This window comes from Diprion similis, chromosome 10 (genome assembly GCF_021155765.1).
Source record: "Diprion similis isolate iyDipSimi1 chromosome 10, iyDipSimi1.1, whole genome shotgun sequence".
In the NCBI taxonomy this organism is placed as follows: Eukaryota; Metazoa; Arthropoda; class Insecta; order Hymenoptera; family Diprionidae; genus Diprion; species Diprion similis.
The window spans coordinates 693230-709051 of NC_060114.1; the positions used below are offsets into that span (position 1 = coordinate 693230).

The 15822-nt window shown below is 40.1% G+C and overlaps 2 protein-coding genes across 2 annotated transcripts; both read left to right on the forward strand.

The window, feature by feature from the left end:
- Positions 1-477: 477 nt before the first annotated feature.
- On the forward strand, positions 478-6596 carry LOC124411010. Its single transcript, XM_046889818.1, has 6 exons — positions 478-3325; positions 3476-5563; positions 6097-6155; positions 6272-6300; positions 6412-6458; positions 6526-6596. Exons 1-6 carry the CDS (start codon positions 478-480, stop codon positions 6594-6596), a joined length of 5142 nt encoding a protein of 1713 aa, XP_046745774.1.
- A 6054-nt stretch (positions 6597-12650) lies between these two features.
- On the forward strand, positions 12651-15267 carry LOC124411342 (piggyBac transposable element-derived protein 3-like). The gene is made up of 3 exons (XM_046890434.1): positions 12651-14292; positions 14959-15145; positions 15240-15267. The coding sequence occupies exons 1-3, from the start codon at positions 12651-12653 to the stop codon at positions 15265-15267; spliced, it is 1857 nt and encodes a 618-aa protein (XP_046746390.1).
- The last annotated feature ends 555 nt before the right edge of the window (positions 15268-15822 follow it).

Genomic DNA, 15822 nt, shown 5'->3' on the forward strand with positions numbered 1-15822 from the left:
ACTCTCAAGGCAGCAAATGCCTTGTTTACCTCAGTTACACTCTTGTAGAGCTTGAGCGAGGATGTAAACTTCGAACCTCGTCAAGCAATTTCTATCCTATTGAATAAATTGTTAATTTTGGTTTCTTGTTAAGAAAAACTGTGATTCGTATTTTACTCCCATCCTCACCTAATCTAATCTAGTAAAAAACATTTGGTCCTACGAGCCGGATTGGAGTGAATACACGAACAGAAACTCGGAAAAGTGTCGATTATTTCGAAACGAAAATCTCGTCAACCTCATCGACACTCTCAGTCGCTCTCACACATACGAGTCGCGGTAGTGTTGGTGCGTGGTGATATAGTTGTGCGAGTGTGTTCGCGTCTCGTGTCTCATCGCTATCGTATCTATCAGTGTCCGCGTGTAGTGCGTGCTCCCCCCAGTATCGCTGGTATTGGGGTTCTGTATCGTTGTTCCAACGAAGTGTATCGGTTACGTATGTGCGCGTCGCTACGAAAGGCACTCGAAGAAAAATGGAGACAATTCCAAAATGATCACGATAAAATTGAAAATGAAGCATCAAGCGACGACATGAAAATGAGGTACTTTACAGAAGATTTTTTCTCAACATCGGAAGAAATTTATCTCACGCAAAAAGGAAAGTTATTGGACTATCTTCGTGTATTTGTTGACAGACCTCCCGAAGTTGCAAGAGTTGACCCCATTCCAATAGTACGACAATCACTGCCAAAAATCAATATCCCAAAATTCTCGGGAGACTTTACCGAATGGCTAAACTTTCGCGATCTCTTCAAGTCTATGGTGATTGACGCACCGTTGTCGCCAATAGAGCGAATGCACTATCTAAAAACTAATCTAACAAAGAAAGCCTCTTCCCTAATTGCTTCAGTGCCTTCCACTGCTGACAATTTTGAAGTCGCGTGGCAGCTTCTTTCCTCTAGATATGACAAAACTCGCTTATTAACCAATGCTCAAATTGCTAGCCTTTTCTCACTCCCAGCTATGACCTCGGAGTCCTCCTCGGATCTGAAGGTCCTCTACAACGGAACCTCCAATGCACTCGGTGCATTGAAGGCATTAGGACGCCCCGTTGACAATTGCGACGATTTTATCGTGTATATGACAGTGCAAAAGTTAGATAAGCAATCTCGGCGCGAGTGGGAAGCCTCTGTCGGAGCAAAAAAGGAACCATCTACTTTCAAGGAACTGCAATCCTTTCTCGAGAATCGCATTTGCTCCATCGAGGCCCTCGAAGGAGCGACAAAACCTCGCGAAAGCTCAGCATCTACGAAAACCGCACCCTCAAGCGCTGTTCGTAACTCGAAAAAACCATCCAGCTCGTCGCCTCATCAGGGAGTCAAATCTCACGTATCAAGCACCTCTCCAACCAATCAGAAATGCGCTTTATGCCAAGAAGGACATTTCGTTCTCTTCTGCGAAGCCTTTCGTGCTAAAACGGCTGAAGACCGAAGGTCCTTCGTGCTAGAAAACAAATTGTGCCTAAACTGCCTTGGGCACCACTACGCTCGCGACTGTCGTTCTCAAAAAACGTGTCAAGCCTGCAAGGGCAAGCATCATACCACTCTTCATGACTCTTACTCATCACCGGCTACAACGGTCAACTCAATTGGTGCTAAGCAACCACCTGAGAGACCAACTACCTCGACGTCAACTCAACTCGCAACTCACAACGCTGAAGCACCAAGAGCTGCATCAACTCGCGTTCTTCTTGCCACTGCTCTCGTCGACGTCTCGACTTCAAGGGATAACAAATTTTTAGTGCGCGCGCTCATCGACCAAGGGTCTGAAGCAACATTTATCTCCGAATCTCTCGCTCAACGAATGAATGTCGCGCGATCATCCACGTCGGTAATTATTACTGGCATAGGAGCCAACGCTGCTACAACATCACGAGGATCTGTTTCTCTCTGGCTAACGTCTCGCGTAAATTCGGACTTTAAGTGTCAAGTGAACGCCCTCGTTCTCCCGAAATTGACAGCCTATCAACCACCGAGTCTCATACTGACATCACGATGGAAGCACCTTGATGGCCTCCCTTTAGCTGACCCAGACTATTCTTCAACACGTCCCATTGAGCTATTACTTGGTGCTGACGTTTACGCACAACTAATTCTCGATGGAGTGCGAAAGGGAAACGCTAATACTCCGGTGGCTCAAAACACGCAATTAGGCTGGATAATCTCTGGCCAAATTGCAGCAAACTCGCCTAATTGCCTACCACTGAACAGCATGCAAATCTCGCTCGACAATTCTCTTTCTTTATCTCTCCAGCGATTCTGGGAACAAGAAGAGATGGCACCTCCGCATCCGAGTCTTCGTCCAGACGAAGCCGAGTGCGAAAATCATTTCATCAACACACACTCTCGTGAGCAAGATGGTAGATACACAGTACGTCTACCTCTAAAGAAACCTCTTGACTCTCTCGGTGACTCCTACACTCCGGCAACGAAAATGCTACACCGAATGGAACATCGCTTCTCACAGGACACCAAATTCTTCGAAGCCTACTCTGCCTTCATGACAGAGTATGAAACTCTAAACCACATGGAAGTCATTTCGTCAACGAGCTCAATACCAAAAACGTCCTACTATCTACCGCATCACGGTGTAAGGCGAGAGTCAAGTACTACTACAAAGCTTCGAGTCGTTTTCAACGGATCGCAGAAAACTAACGCCGGACATTCTCTAAATGATCATCTTCACGTGGGCCCAAAGATTTTGCCTGAACTCGTCAGCATCTTACTTCGATGGAGAGCGCACGCAGTCGTGTTCTCCGCCGATATGGAAAAAATGTATAGACAAGTATTGGTGCATGAAGAGGATCGTGATCTTCAACGAATTTTCTGGAGAAAGGACTCCTCATTGGAAATTAATACTTACCGTCTTCGCACGGTAACGTACGGCCTCACGTGTGCTCCCTTCCTCGCAATAAGAGTGCTCCGTCAACTCGCTCATGATGAAAGGGATCGCTTCCCAATTGGAGCCTCAGCACTTTCGAGCGACGTCTACGTCGATGACGTTTTATCTGGTGCTGACGACATCACCAGTGCCTTGATCAAGCAAAACGAATTAATCGAGTTGCTCAAGGCGGGCGGTTTCACTTTACGGAAATGGACCTCAAACACTCCAGAACTTCTTGAACATCTAACGCCTGAAGTCAGAGCCACGACAACGTCGATCGTCTGGCAACCGGAAACCTTCCACATGCTGGGGCTATCATGGCAATCGAGCAGTGACTCTTTTCTTTTCCAGTTAAACACTACCAAGCTTCAGCATCCTCTAACAAAAAGAAATGTGTTGTCGCGTATTGCTCAACTCTTCGACCCGCTTGGATGGCTGGCACCAGTTGTTATACTCGCAAAAATATCCATGCAATCCCTGTGGCTGCTTAAACTCGAATGGGATGACGCCTTACCTGACGAATAAGTCAACCGTTGGATCGAAATTCATTCAGATCTACCAGCAATCTCGAATTTCCGCATTCCTCGATGGCTCGGATTAAACTCATCGCAACAGACTGTCGAGCTTCATGGTTTCGGGGACGCGTCACAGCTTGCTTATGCTGCTGTAGTGTATTTGCGCATTATTCGTGATGGACAATCTTCGGTTACTCTCGTATCGTCCAAAACGAAAGTCGCTCCGGTCAAACAAGTTTCCCTGCCGCGATTAGAACTTTGTGCTGCTAACCTCGTCACGCGACTAGCTAAAACTATCCTTGCTATGCTCAAACTCGATTGTCCGGCTCACCTTTGGTCAGACTCGACGATAACACTTGCGTGGATACGTGCACACCCGACCAAGTGGACAACCTACGTAGCTAATCGTGTAGCTGACATTCAACTTGCTCTCCCGAATGCTATTTGGCACCACGTTGAATCAGCAAGCAATCCGGCAGATTGCGCATCTCGAGGAGTTCTCGCATCGGACCTTCAAGACCACTCTCTCTGGTGGAGAGGCCCTGAATGGTTGCACGAAGATGCTAACAACTGGCCGTCCAGTCCTCGTAAACCTCCGAATGATCTTCCAGAAACTCGTTTAACGTCTCACGCCGTCGCCGAACAAATTGACGAGCCATACTATCTCCTCACCAAGTACTCGAACTTGACTAGGTTATCAAGAATCACTGCTTGGTGTTGTCGTGTCAATCTCACAAAAAATGGTAAACGCAATCTAACTCCAGCACTCACGCCATCTGAAATCGCTGCCGCCCTCCTGCGTCTCATTCGAGTTGAACAAAACCGCAATTTTAAAACTGAAATTCGTCTTCTCGAATCCGGACAAACGCCTTCGAAAGGGCAACTTCTCCAACTGAGCCCCCTTCTCGACGACAAAGGTCATCTCCGCGTGGGCGGACGGCTAAAAAACTCACTTCTCGATCCTGATGAGAAACACCCTTACATTCTACCAAGCCGATCTCCATTGACTAAGTTACTCATCGAACATTATCATAAGGAAACTCTTCACGGCGGAGTGCAGCTCACTCTCGCCACCCTCCGACAACGATACTGGGTGATTGGTGGTCGCACTGCAGTGAAAGCGGTCATACACAGATGTCTTATTTGCGTGCGACACCGAGCTACGACAGCGACTCAAATCATGGGAAATCTTCCGAAGGCTCGAGTCACCCGAGCTCGACCCTTCCTCCACTCTGGAGTAGATTACGCTGGTCCAATCTACCTTCGAACTGCGAAAGGAAGGGGACACAAATCGTACAAGGCTTACATTGCCGTGTTCGTTTGTTTTTCGACAAGAGCGGTACACCTTGAAGCCGTATCCGACTACACCACTGATAGCTTCTTGGCGGCATTCCGGCGATTCGTTTCGCGCAGAGGAAAGTGCGCTACACTTACAAGTGATTGCGGAACAAATTTTGTAGGAGCAGACGCTGAACTACGAGCTCTCCTTGCTACTACTTCTGCTGAATCCGAGAAAATCGCGAATATTCTCGCCAACGATGGAACGTTGTGGAAGTTTAACCCCCCAGCGGCTCCGCACTTCGGCGGACTCTGGGAAGCAGCGGTGAAATCGACAAAACATCATCTTCGACGAGTGCTAGGCGAGAACACCTTGACTTTCGAGGAAATGACTACACTACTGACACAAGTGGAAGCTTGTCTCAACTCTCGTCCACTCCAAGCTCTCACAGACGATCCTGACGATCTGTCAGCGCTCACGCCAGCTCATTTTTTAATAGGTGAACCCCTCACTGCCGTCCCGGAACCGTCTCTCGTCAACTTACCTCACTCACGCCTATCAAGATTTCAGCTCATTCAGCAAATGCAACGTCACTTCTGGAATCGATGGTCATCTGAGTATCTGCATACTCTGCAGTCCCGGCACAAGTGGCAACAACCTCAGCCTTCTCTGCAAATCGGTGACCTCGTTCTTATAAAAAACAAACAATTACCACCGACTAAGTGGCCTTTAGCTCGTGTCACTAACGTTCATTCGGGAGAAGATAAAAAAGTCCGCGTTGCTACTGTTAAGACAGCAACATCATCATTAACTCGCCCAGTTGTGAAGCTTTGCCCTTTACTCAAAAGTGACGAAGCCCAATAAACAAAAAAAAAACCATTTCATAGTACGCTGAGTACTCGACACTCAATTTCGTCCTCCGACGAGGCGGGCGGAATGTTCAGCATTCTCACCGAATTCATAAGAGAAAGCTCGAAATCACACGTGAACTGTTTCCTAAAATTCTCAAAACAAACCCACACACACAACCACACAAACACATTCACTACGTACACTCTCAAGGCAGCAAATGCCTTGTTTACCTCAGTTACACTCTTGTAGAGCTTGAGCGAGGATGTAAACTTCGAACCTCGTCAAGCAATTTCTATCCTATTGAATAAATTGTTAATTTTGGTTTCTTGTTAAGAAAAACTGTGATTCGTATTTTACTCCCATCCTCACCTAATCTAATCTAGTAAAAAACATTTTGAGCAAAAAACCGTTGATTTTTCAGTAATGTTATTTATGTAATTTTGAACATTTCAAAATTTTCCCTCCGAGGAAAAGATTTTTTCGCGTCTCTTTTTGGTACTTTATGAATTAACAATAATCAACATTTAGCATCTCAACAATTGAGAAGAAAAAGATGGTTTGACAAGTACTTCAATACTATGCAGAAGGTAAAATAAATTTTTTTAGCTATTTTTCATCTTATTTTCAGAAAGTTGTATTACTGAAAGACAGTGTTAACATTTTTTTTTAAATTTTCAATAAATACACAAGACTTTTGTTCTAGATTCCAGTTAATTTGCAACGAACTTCATGGTAGATCCATTTTCGTTATTCATTTTCATATTTGTTGAAGAACTTGCGTAATTTTTCTCAATTAAAATCTAATAAGCGCTTCCGAATTTTGCGAAAAAACTCATAAAATAGGTTCAGCCTTCGAGATATCTTCATAATGCTTCTGGCAAAGATACAGAGTCTTTCAGAATTTTTTAAATGTTTTCAAAATTTGAAACATTGAATTTGTTCAATTCACAATTTTAGAAGTGCACAACAAAGCCAAAAAATTCTTCGTAGGGACATTCTTGACACGATTGGAATTGAAAATGAAGTAGTGTCAAATTTTTCCAAAATATTTGTATCTCAAAGTTGACTTCTAAAAAAAAATCTGAAAAAGTAAATTGAACATCTTAGAGATGCCACTGTCGCGTGTAAAATATTTGATATATTCAGGTACATATAAACGATACTCGTTCATGCAAGATTGACTTTTATTTCTCCGTTGTATAATTCCGGCGTACATATTTCTCGTACAGGACTTTCTCAACTTATCAATTTCACGATGACGACGGTATGTTACCAACGTTTTGCACGTGATAGTTGCTGATTATGAAGAACTTCTTTCACCGGCGTGGTCAGTTACTTGGTCGATAATACGTGAAACTGCTAATACCCCCGGGCCCACCCAGGCCCGCTGAACTGTTATGAAAAATAACCCAGGGTTATAAGTCTTTATATATCCTCAGTCAACGCTGAATAATGCTCGTGGCTCGCGGTTTAAATTACGGGTCTGCACGTGTTCAATGCTGACTGCTGCTACGGCCGTTAGCTCGTACGACGGGCGGCATGTGCCAAAGAGGGCGCTAGCAAGCGATCGATTTCGCGGCGAAAATTCGCTGTTTCGTGCTTCAGCTCGTGCAAGTTTTCTCGCAGCTCTTAAGTTCGATTTTATTGCTCTTAGTCCTGAATTAAAGGTAAAGGATGGATCTGTGCCGTGTGTTTCGTAGAATTTTGAAAAAAAAATTCGTTCTTGTTTTATTACGACGGAAACTTTTCTCACTTTCAGTGTCGTTTTTTACGACTCTGAAAAAGAATTTTGAAATTCGGAAAAATGCACGGCACAGATTGCTTCTTTACCTTCAAAATGCTTCTAATACAAATTCAATATCTTTGTAAATGACGGAGAAAACTTGCATCGCGTGAACCACCGCAAGCGCCAGGTGCGCCGGGAGTAGGCAACGCCCTTGTCCTCCGCTTTATAGTTTTCCATTTGTTCCTCAGTATTAGAAACGAAAATTTATATCTCTCTATTAAATGTTCGTTAAAAAATATCTCTCCTCATATTCTTGTAGGAAATTGAACGCTCTACAAAAAAGGTCTCGTATAATTTTTCCGTAAACCTCACCGTTTGAAAGATATTAAAGGTAAAATTTCAAGACAAATTTCTGTTTTGCTTATGAATTTTATAACTTAAAAAAATTTTTTTTTTATGAATTGCGCAATTCATAGTTTTGTAGGAAATTAACTGTTCTACAAAAATGGTCTCCTATGATTTGTCGATTAAATTAAGCGTTTCAAAGATATTCATCGTCAAACTCCAATGGTTGCAAATTTTAACAGTTTTTGATTGATAATTCAGAAAATTTTGATTCAGTCTATGACTTTCAGGGAAATTTGTACGAATTTGAATTTCTATCGTAAAAGCAACTATCATAAAGAAGTTTTTTGTTCGAAAATTTATTTAAAACTTTTATTCTGATATTTTTCTAAATTTTATCTTTAATAATTTAAAATCCTGATGGTGTTTTTTTTTTTTGAACTCACTTGATAATTAAATAAAAAAAACTTTTTAATAACCAATTGAACATTTTTTCTCTTTAACATTGATACTTTTCATTATAAATTTCTAACAAGACCGTTATTTTTTCACGATTTAATGAAGCATTGACTCTCAGTCAGAAATAATGCTCTAATTTTTTTTTATAGATGAAACTAAACATGTTTACGACTGAAAGAAAAACTAGAAAAATAGTTCAAAACATTTCTCTGTTCATAGAAACTGAAATTCGTATCCCTGAAAGTCATAGACTGAATTAAAATTTTCTGAATTATCAATCAAAAACTATTAAAATTTGCAACCCTTGGAGTTTGACGATGAATATCTTTGAAACGCTTAATTCAATTGACAAATCATAAGAGACCATTTTTGTAGAGCAGTTAATTTCCTACAAAACTATGGACTGCGCGATTCATAAAAAAAAAATTTTCACGAGTCATAAAATTCATAAGCCAAACAAACATATACATATATATATTGTGATGCGAGACGCTAAATAAATTTAAAATCGAGTCCGCGTACCCCGAAAAAGGGGGCCGGAGGGGACAGGCGACCGGGCCACCACGAGGTGCCGGACGTCAAGTCAGTCAGATAATCATCGCGGTAAGCGACACATTGTACAATCATTTTGTACAATCCATTGATCGTACAAAAAAACTAATGTGTTTCACAAGGTTTTTTGTAATGATTTCAACAAACCATATATTGGCCAAACGAGTCGGCTGTTAACAACTAGGATTAACAAACATAAGAACAATATCAAGGAGAGCGTGGATAGGCATACTGCTTTAACTAAACATCGCTTGGATTATGACCATTCCTTTGACTTTGGCAACACAAAAATTTCACACCATGAGACTAATTATCAAAGACGTATCATTTTGGAAATGTGTAGTATTGTTGGTCACCAAGACGCTGTGAACTTCCGACAAGATGTGGAACTGCTTAGTAACTTTTATGTCAAATTAATTACTGACACCACATTTCAGCCTTTCTCTTCCATTCTTTCACTCCAAAATAAAACGACAAAATTAAAGTTCAAATTACATTATTAGCTATTAAGTCGACCATTGCAAATGTGTGCAAAAAACAGAAATAAGAACTCACTTGATTCGTTAATTCATTTGTTACGCTATTTCTGTTTTACCTATACTCCCTGTGTAAACGTAGGTACGCTGCGCTGACGACAGCCGACGGTGCGATATATATTAAGGTGCATATAAAGACTCGTTGTACACCTCGAAAACGCGGGGATGCAAAACTCCTATACCGCTCAGGCGATCAGAGTGAAACTTGGGCAGTTAATTCCTTATTTTGGCAAAAAGTGGACCGTCTTTTTACTTTTTCAAAATTTTGAAAAAAAATTTACAGATTAGTTACCACCCACAGAAAGTGGCCAAATATTCACAGTTAAACTGAATTGATCGAACTATCCGGTATGATGCCACTCGGCGGTGATGAAACACACATTTTGATCCCACTCCCATGAGATTTGATGGTGAATTGACGAAATGGCAGCTAATCTGGTTTTCGATTACGAAGAACACCGAAATCTCATTTTGGCGACATTTGTTACCGACCTTTCATGCATGCCGGTAATTTCTTACCAACATTACACGCATACATTACCGGCATGCACGTAATATCGGTAACAAATATCGCCAAAATGAGATTTCGGTGTACTTCGTAATCGAAAACCAGATCAGCTGCCATTTCGTCATTTCACCATCAAATCTCATGGAACTAGGCTCAAAATGTGTATTTCATCACCGCCGAATGGCATCATACCGGATAGTTCGATCAATTCAGTGTAACTGTGAAAATTTGGCCAATTCATGTGGGTGGTAACTAATCTGTAAATTTTTTTTCAAAATTTTGAAAAAGTACAAAGACGCCCACTTTTTGCCAAAATAAGGCATTAACTCCCCAAGTTTCACTCTGATCGCTTCAGCAGTATAAGAGTTTTGCATCCCCGCGTTTTCGAGGTGTATAACGGGTCTTTATATGCACCTGAAGCCGCCGCACCGCGCGGCCCCAGTCCTTTCGAATAGTTAAAATAAATAGATCCCACTCGAACTCCATTTTCAAATTCAGACTGCTTCTTCAGAATTAAAGTAGGAACACGATGATATTTTTCTCATAATTTTAAGTTGGTGAGTTGATAATAAAAGTGGAAAATGAAATTTATAAACAAAATAATAATTATCTAATAATGTCGAACGCAAATTTGAAATATATCACTGCATAGAATGACTCAAGGTCTTCAAAATCGATGCCTTCCATTTTTTTGTACGATTAATGTATCCGAAGATACAGCAGTTTGATTGTTCGCATGCCCGACGTTTTTCGTGATTTCCTGCAATTTTTCACCATTTATATCTTCTTTAAGAAAATTGGCAAATTTTTTTCGCCAAACACATGTTCCATTATTTCATCATGAGAATGGGTCTGTGAAATTAAAAAAAAATCGGAGTCATTGATCAAAATTTTTACCGAAAATCGTATGGTTTGACGTGAACGAGCTTATGGCGTGTTTTAAGCCACGCCGCATGAATATGGCATATTGCTAGCGTTGGCTTTTTTCCTTTGTTTAAGAAATCGTTAAAAAAACCTAATTTATCCGAAAAGTTCGGTTAATCGTCATGCTATAACGCCCCGACGATTTGCGCAATGACTGTCATTTACCTTTTATTAATTATGTGATTCGACAGTTGAAGGGGTTCTACACTTTTAAAAAATGTGTTACCGATTTCTTAAGCTATCTCCCGGTCTATCACAGAAAATATGATATGTTCGAATTGGAAAAATGTGTGAAAATTCAGGTTACTAGTCATCGAACTTATTACTTGCGGATTTTAGTTCATAACTTACAGGACAGTAGCGAGAGTTGAATTTAAGGTAGGGCAGCGGTAGTTACAGGTAGGGCGAAGGTGAGAATTTTACCGGATCTGATCTGGTCGATCGATGTTCGTCGTACTTGACTGGTGCGTGCAAGTGATTGAGGTAGTCCTTAATTGACGGGAGGGGGTCATAGATAGATAAGAGCAAAAAAAATTATTTATTCAGTTTTATATTATTTCTCCAAACATATTATATTCGATATAATAATAAGAAGTCCTCCTTTAAAACAGCTAAATTCTTCGATTTACTATATTATTAAAAATGCGGATTAATTTATTCAGATCAACTGACTTCGTACGTCTCTTTTCAAAGGCCAGAAAATACCATGCCTGCCACTCTTTCGTGACCCATTGACAGCCTTTGAGGCCTATTGATTGCAGTCCAAGTTAAAAACGTAGATTCGCACATAGAAGTGCTACATCCTATGATCGCCACAGATACCAAAGGATTATATGTGTCTTGAACGCCTCTCGATGCCTGTACAAAACTTGCATTTTGTTTTTCACTTTATCCACACTGTGATGGTTAAACTGGTTGTCTTAACCCATTAGCGCCCAAACGGACACTTTTTTTATCCATTTTTCAGCGGCTGTTCCTCCTATGAAACCTATTCTGAAAAAAATCGGGAATAACCACATCCGACGCGAAATTTTATCAGCTTTCAGAATCCGTGATTAAAATTTGCAAAAAATGCCACCCAACAGAGTTATGATTGTTTATTTAAAAAAAAAACGCGTTTTTTCGCTGCAATATTTTTTTCAATCCACATTTTCGTATCGAAATTCGATGAGCACCCCTCCGGGAGGTCAAGAAATCGCGTCCATGGACCCTAATCTATAAAATCCATCAGTAAAAAAAATTTAATTCAAGATGGCGGAGTCCAATATGGCGGTTCGAAGCCGAAAATTTGTATGTGCTTTTCTCTCACCCTGACAAAACTATCTTTCTCAATGGGATTTGCATGTCCAGCGGTATACAAGGGTTTTTGAGGTCGCTGATTACGAATCCGTTATCAGATTTGCCGAATTCAAAATGGCGGATCCAATATGGCGGACATGAAATTGCGAATTCCGTATTTTTTCGTGAAAATTTGTAGGTGGGGGTTTTCGAGGGCCCTGATTACGAATCCGTTATCAGATTTGCCAAATTCAAAATGGCGGATCCAATATGGCGGACACAAAATTGCGAATTCCGTATTTTTTCGTGAAAATTTGTAGGTGGGGGTTTTTGAAGGCCCTGATTACGAATCCGTTATCAGATTTGCCAAATTCAAAATGGCGGATCCAATATGGCGGACACGAAATTGCAAATTCGGTATTTTTTCGTGAAAATTTGTAGGTAGGGGGTTTCCGAGAGCCCTGATTACGAATCCGTTATCAGATTTGCCAAATTCAGAATGGCGGATCCAATATGGCGGACACAAATTGACGGATTCCGTATTTTTCAAAAGGGGTTTTCGAGGGTACTGATTACGAAACCGATATCAGATTTGCCGACAAAAATTGAAATGTTTTATATTTTATTCCTAGGAACCGATGCATAGCGTACATTACTCTGTCACTCACTATCATTATGATTGCATGCTGTCAGTGATAACTGATATACAGTGTTTACCAGTTACCGTATGACAGATCTGTCTGACACTCGAAAAATGGCGAGTACATCACAAGCGAAGCGGCAAAAACGGTCTCATAATCAAGATCACATCGAAATTGAAGACCGTGTAGGTGGAAGTTTCGATGCGATTTTCATTCCCGAATCAAATGATTCTGGAGATTCTGGAGATTCTGGCTCCGATTCTGAATCAGAAAATTCCCCAAATTTCATTGATGAAATTGAAAACGATCCGAGTACTGCAATTCCAAAAACGTCCTATCAAAAGATTTTGAATAATTATGAAGAAGACCAATCAAAGTTGGAGCCAGATCATAATTATATTTGGGAGGATGGAGAGAAAAAATATTACGAATTTCCTAAAAACGAGATTCTACTTCCTGGTTCCTCAAGAGAAGTTATCCGCAATGCTTCTAATACTCAGTTGTTCGAGTTTTTTTTTTCTGAAGAATTGAAAAACTTCATAGTAGAAGCTACTCGCGAGAATAATTTCAATATGACATCGAATGATTTGGATGCTTTTTTGGGAATAATTATATTGTCAATTTTCAATGAGAGAAAATCCCTAAGGGACTACTGGTCTCTAGATCCCTTGTTGATATGCAATCCCATCGCTGAAGCAATGAGTCGCAACGAATTTTTGAAAATAAAATCAAAAATAAAATTATCGAAAACTCAGTGTAGAGATGTTGATGACAGAGCTTGGAGAGTAAGAAAAGTTCTTGATATTTTCAGAAAAAACATTCTCCAGTTCGGGTTTTTCTCCACAGCTCTATCTATCGACGAGATGATGGTAAAATTCCATGGAAGGACTATTTTACAGCAGTTCATAGCCAACAAGCCGGAGCGTTTTGGAATAAAAATGTGGGGCATTTGCAGCGCAGATGGATTTTTATTCGATTGCGATATTTATTGTGGCAAGGGTTCAAACATTTATTCCGCGAACAAAGAAACCAAATTGAAAAAATGTGCCTTGGGGAGTCGTGTCGTTATGCAGATGGTTCAAAATCTGCTTACATCGGTTGTTCCAAAAAAAATAATAAAGTATCATTTATACTTTGATAATTTTTTTACCAACCCCGACCTACTGATTCATCTAAAAAATCTTGGTTTGAGAGCGACAGGTACTGTGAGAGCAAACAGAGTAAAAGTGAAAAATGATTTGGATCAGAAGGTAGAGAGGGGTACATTTTCTGCGAAGCACGAAAAAAATAGTGGCATGAACTTCATCACTGTGATGGATTCGAAGCCGGTATCATTGCTCTCAACAATCTCCGGTGTCACGCCGCTATCAACAGTGAAACGGTTTTCCCGACAGGAAAGGGCTTCAACACATTTACCTTTCCCTTCAGCGTTCACGGGGTACAATAAGTACATGGGTGGAGTCGATCTTCACGATGCGCATTGCAGCAATTTGATGCCATGCATCAGAGGGAAAAAATGGTCTTGGGCTATTTTCACAAGGCTTATCCAAGCATCTATTGCTAATGCAACCGTTCTTCGCAATTTGACTAGCGACGGCACAAAAGTAGGGAGTAAAGAAGTAGGACTCGAAATCGCGACAAACTATCTTGCAAAGGGCGGAAAGAAAAATAAGATAGCACACAAGAGTATCACTGTAAAATTGAAAAAGTGCTGTGAACACTATCACAGATGTGGCACAAGAACGCAGAAAATGTGTATGAACTGCAACGTTTATCTATGTTCCACCTGCTTTACGCTCGTCCATACCAAAAAAAAATAGTCTTTGGTTCATTGGCAGGGGAATAGAGGAATGGGATAGAAAAAAAAACGAAAAAAAAGAAAAATTGCAAAAAGCAACAAAAAAAATTATAAAATAAAATAAAAACAAAAAAATTATAAAAACAAAAAAATTATAAAAACAAAAATGAAGAACAAAAAAATTATAAGATAAAAAAAAACAAAAAAATTATAAAATAAAAAAAAACAAAAAAATTATAAAATTAAAAAAAAACAAAAAAATTATAAAACAGAAAAAAAACAAAAAAAAAGTAAAAAAAGGCTCTCGATTTTGCGTTCACCTCCTCGTGGCGAGAGCCGGGCAACGGCAAAGTACTTTGACGGCTGAGGAACGCATAGTGTTTTTCGTCATCTCGTTCTAAACCTGAGAACTAAAAAAAAAAAAATCTTCATACAAATTGTCCTGACAATTTTCCACTTTTTTTCTTGAATTTGGCAAATTTGATAACGGATTCGTAATCAGGGCCCTCGAAAACCCCCACCTACAAATTTTCACGAAAAAATACGGAATTCGCAATTTTGTGTCCGCCATATTGGATCCGCCATTTCGAATTTGGCAAATCTGATAACGGATTCGTAATCAGGGCCCTCGAAAACCCCCACCTACAAATTTTCACGAAAAAATACGGAATTCGCAATTTCGTGTCCGCCATATCGGATCCGCCATTTTGAATTCGGCAAATCTGATAACGGATTCGTAATCAGCGACCTCAAAAACCCTTGTATACCGCTGGACATGCAAATCACATTGAGAAAGATAGTTTTGTCAGGGTGAGAGAAAAGCACATACAAATTTTCGGCTTCGAACCGCCATATTGGACTCCGCCATCTTGAATTAAATTTTTTTTACTGATGGATTTTATAGATTAGGGTCCATGGACGCGATTTCTTGACCTCCCGGAGGGGTGCTCATCGAATTTCGATACGAAAATGTGGATTGAAAAAAATATTGCAGCGAAAAAACGCGTTTTTTTTTTTAAATAAACAATCATAACTCTGTTGGGTGGCATTTTTTGCAAATTTTAATCACGGATTCTGAAAGCTGATAAAATTTCGCGTCGGATGTGGTTATTCCCGATTTTTTTCAGAATAGGTTTCATAGGAGGAACAGCCGCTGAAAAATGGATAAAAAAAGTGTCCGTTTGGGCGCTAATGGGTTAATGAAACATATAATAAAATAAATTGAAATTCGATTCCCATAAGCTAATTATTTATTGTTTAAGTGAATTTGTTTAAAGGCAAATTTGCTTACATTTTATTATTTCCATTCAAACACTTATTCATACATACAAAAGTGAATAGTTTGAAACGATTGTTAAGTTTTTAATTATTCAAAGAGGATATAACACAAATCCTTTACGCTGACATTAATTACAATTAGATAGAAGACTTATCTTTCAAAACTATTTGTGGTTGAGTCGGTCACGTTCACATTTAAATTTTCTTTT

Coding starts and splice junctions, on each gene's coding strand:
- LOC124411010 (XM_046889818.1), top strand. CDS start 478: ATGTGCGCGTCGCTACGAAAGGCACTCGAAGAAAAATGGAGACAATTC. Junction 5,564..6,096: donor GCTTTGCCCTTTACTCAAAA/GTGACGAAGCCC, acceptor ATCAACATTTAG/CATCTCAACAATTGAGAAGA. Junction 6,301..6,411: donor AATTTGCAACGAACTTCATG/GTAGATCCATTT, acceptor CTCATAAAATAG/GTTCAGCCTTCGAGATATCT.
- LOC124411342 (XM_046890434.1), top strand. CDS start 12,651: ATGGCGAGTACATCACAAGCGAAGCGGCAAAAACGGTCTCATAATCAA. Junction 14,293..14,958: donor CACAAGAACGCAGAAAATGT/GTATGAACTGCA, acceptor ATTCGTAATCAG/GGCCCTCGAAAACCCCCACC. Junction 15,146..15,239: donor AGAAAGATAGTTTTGTCAGG/GTGAGAGAAAAG, acceptor TGGATTTTATAG/ATTAGGGTCCATGGACGCGA.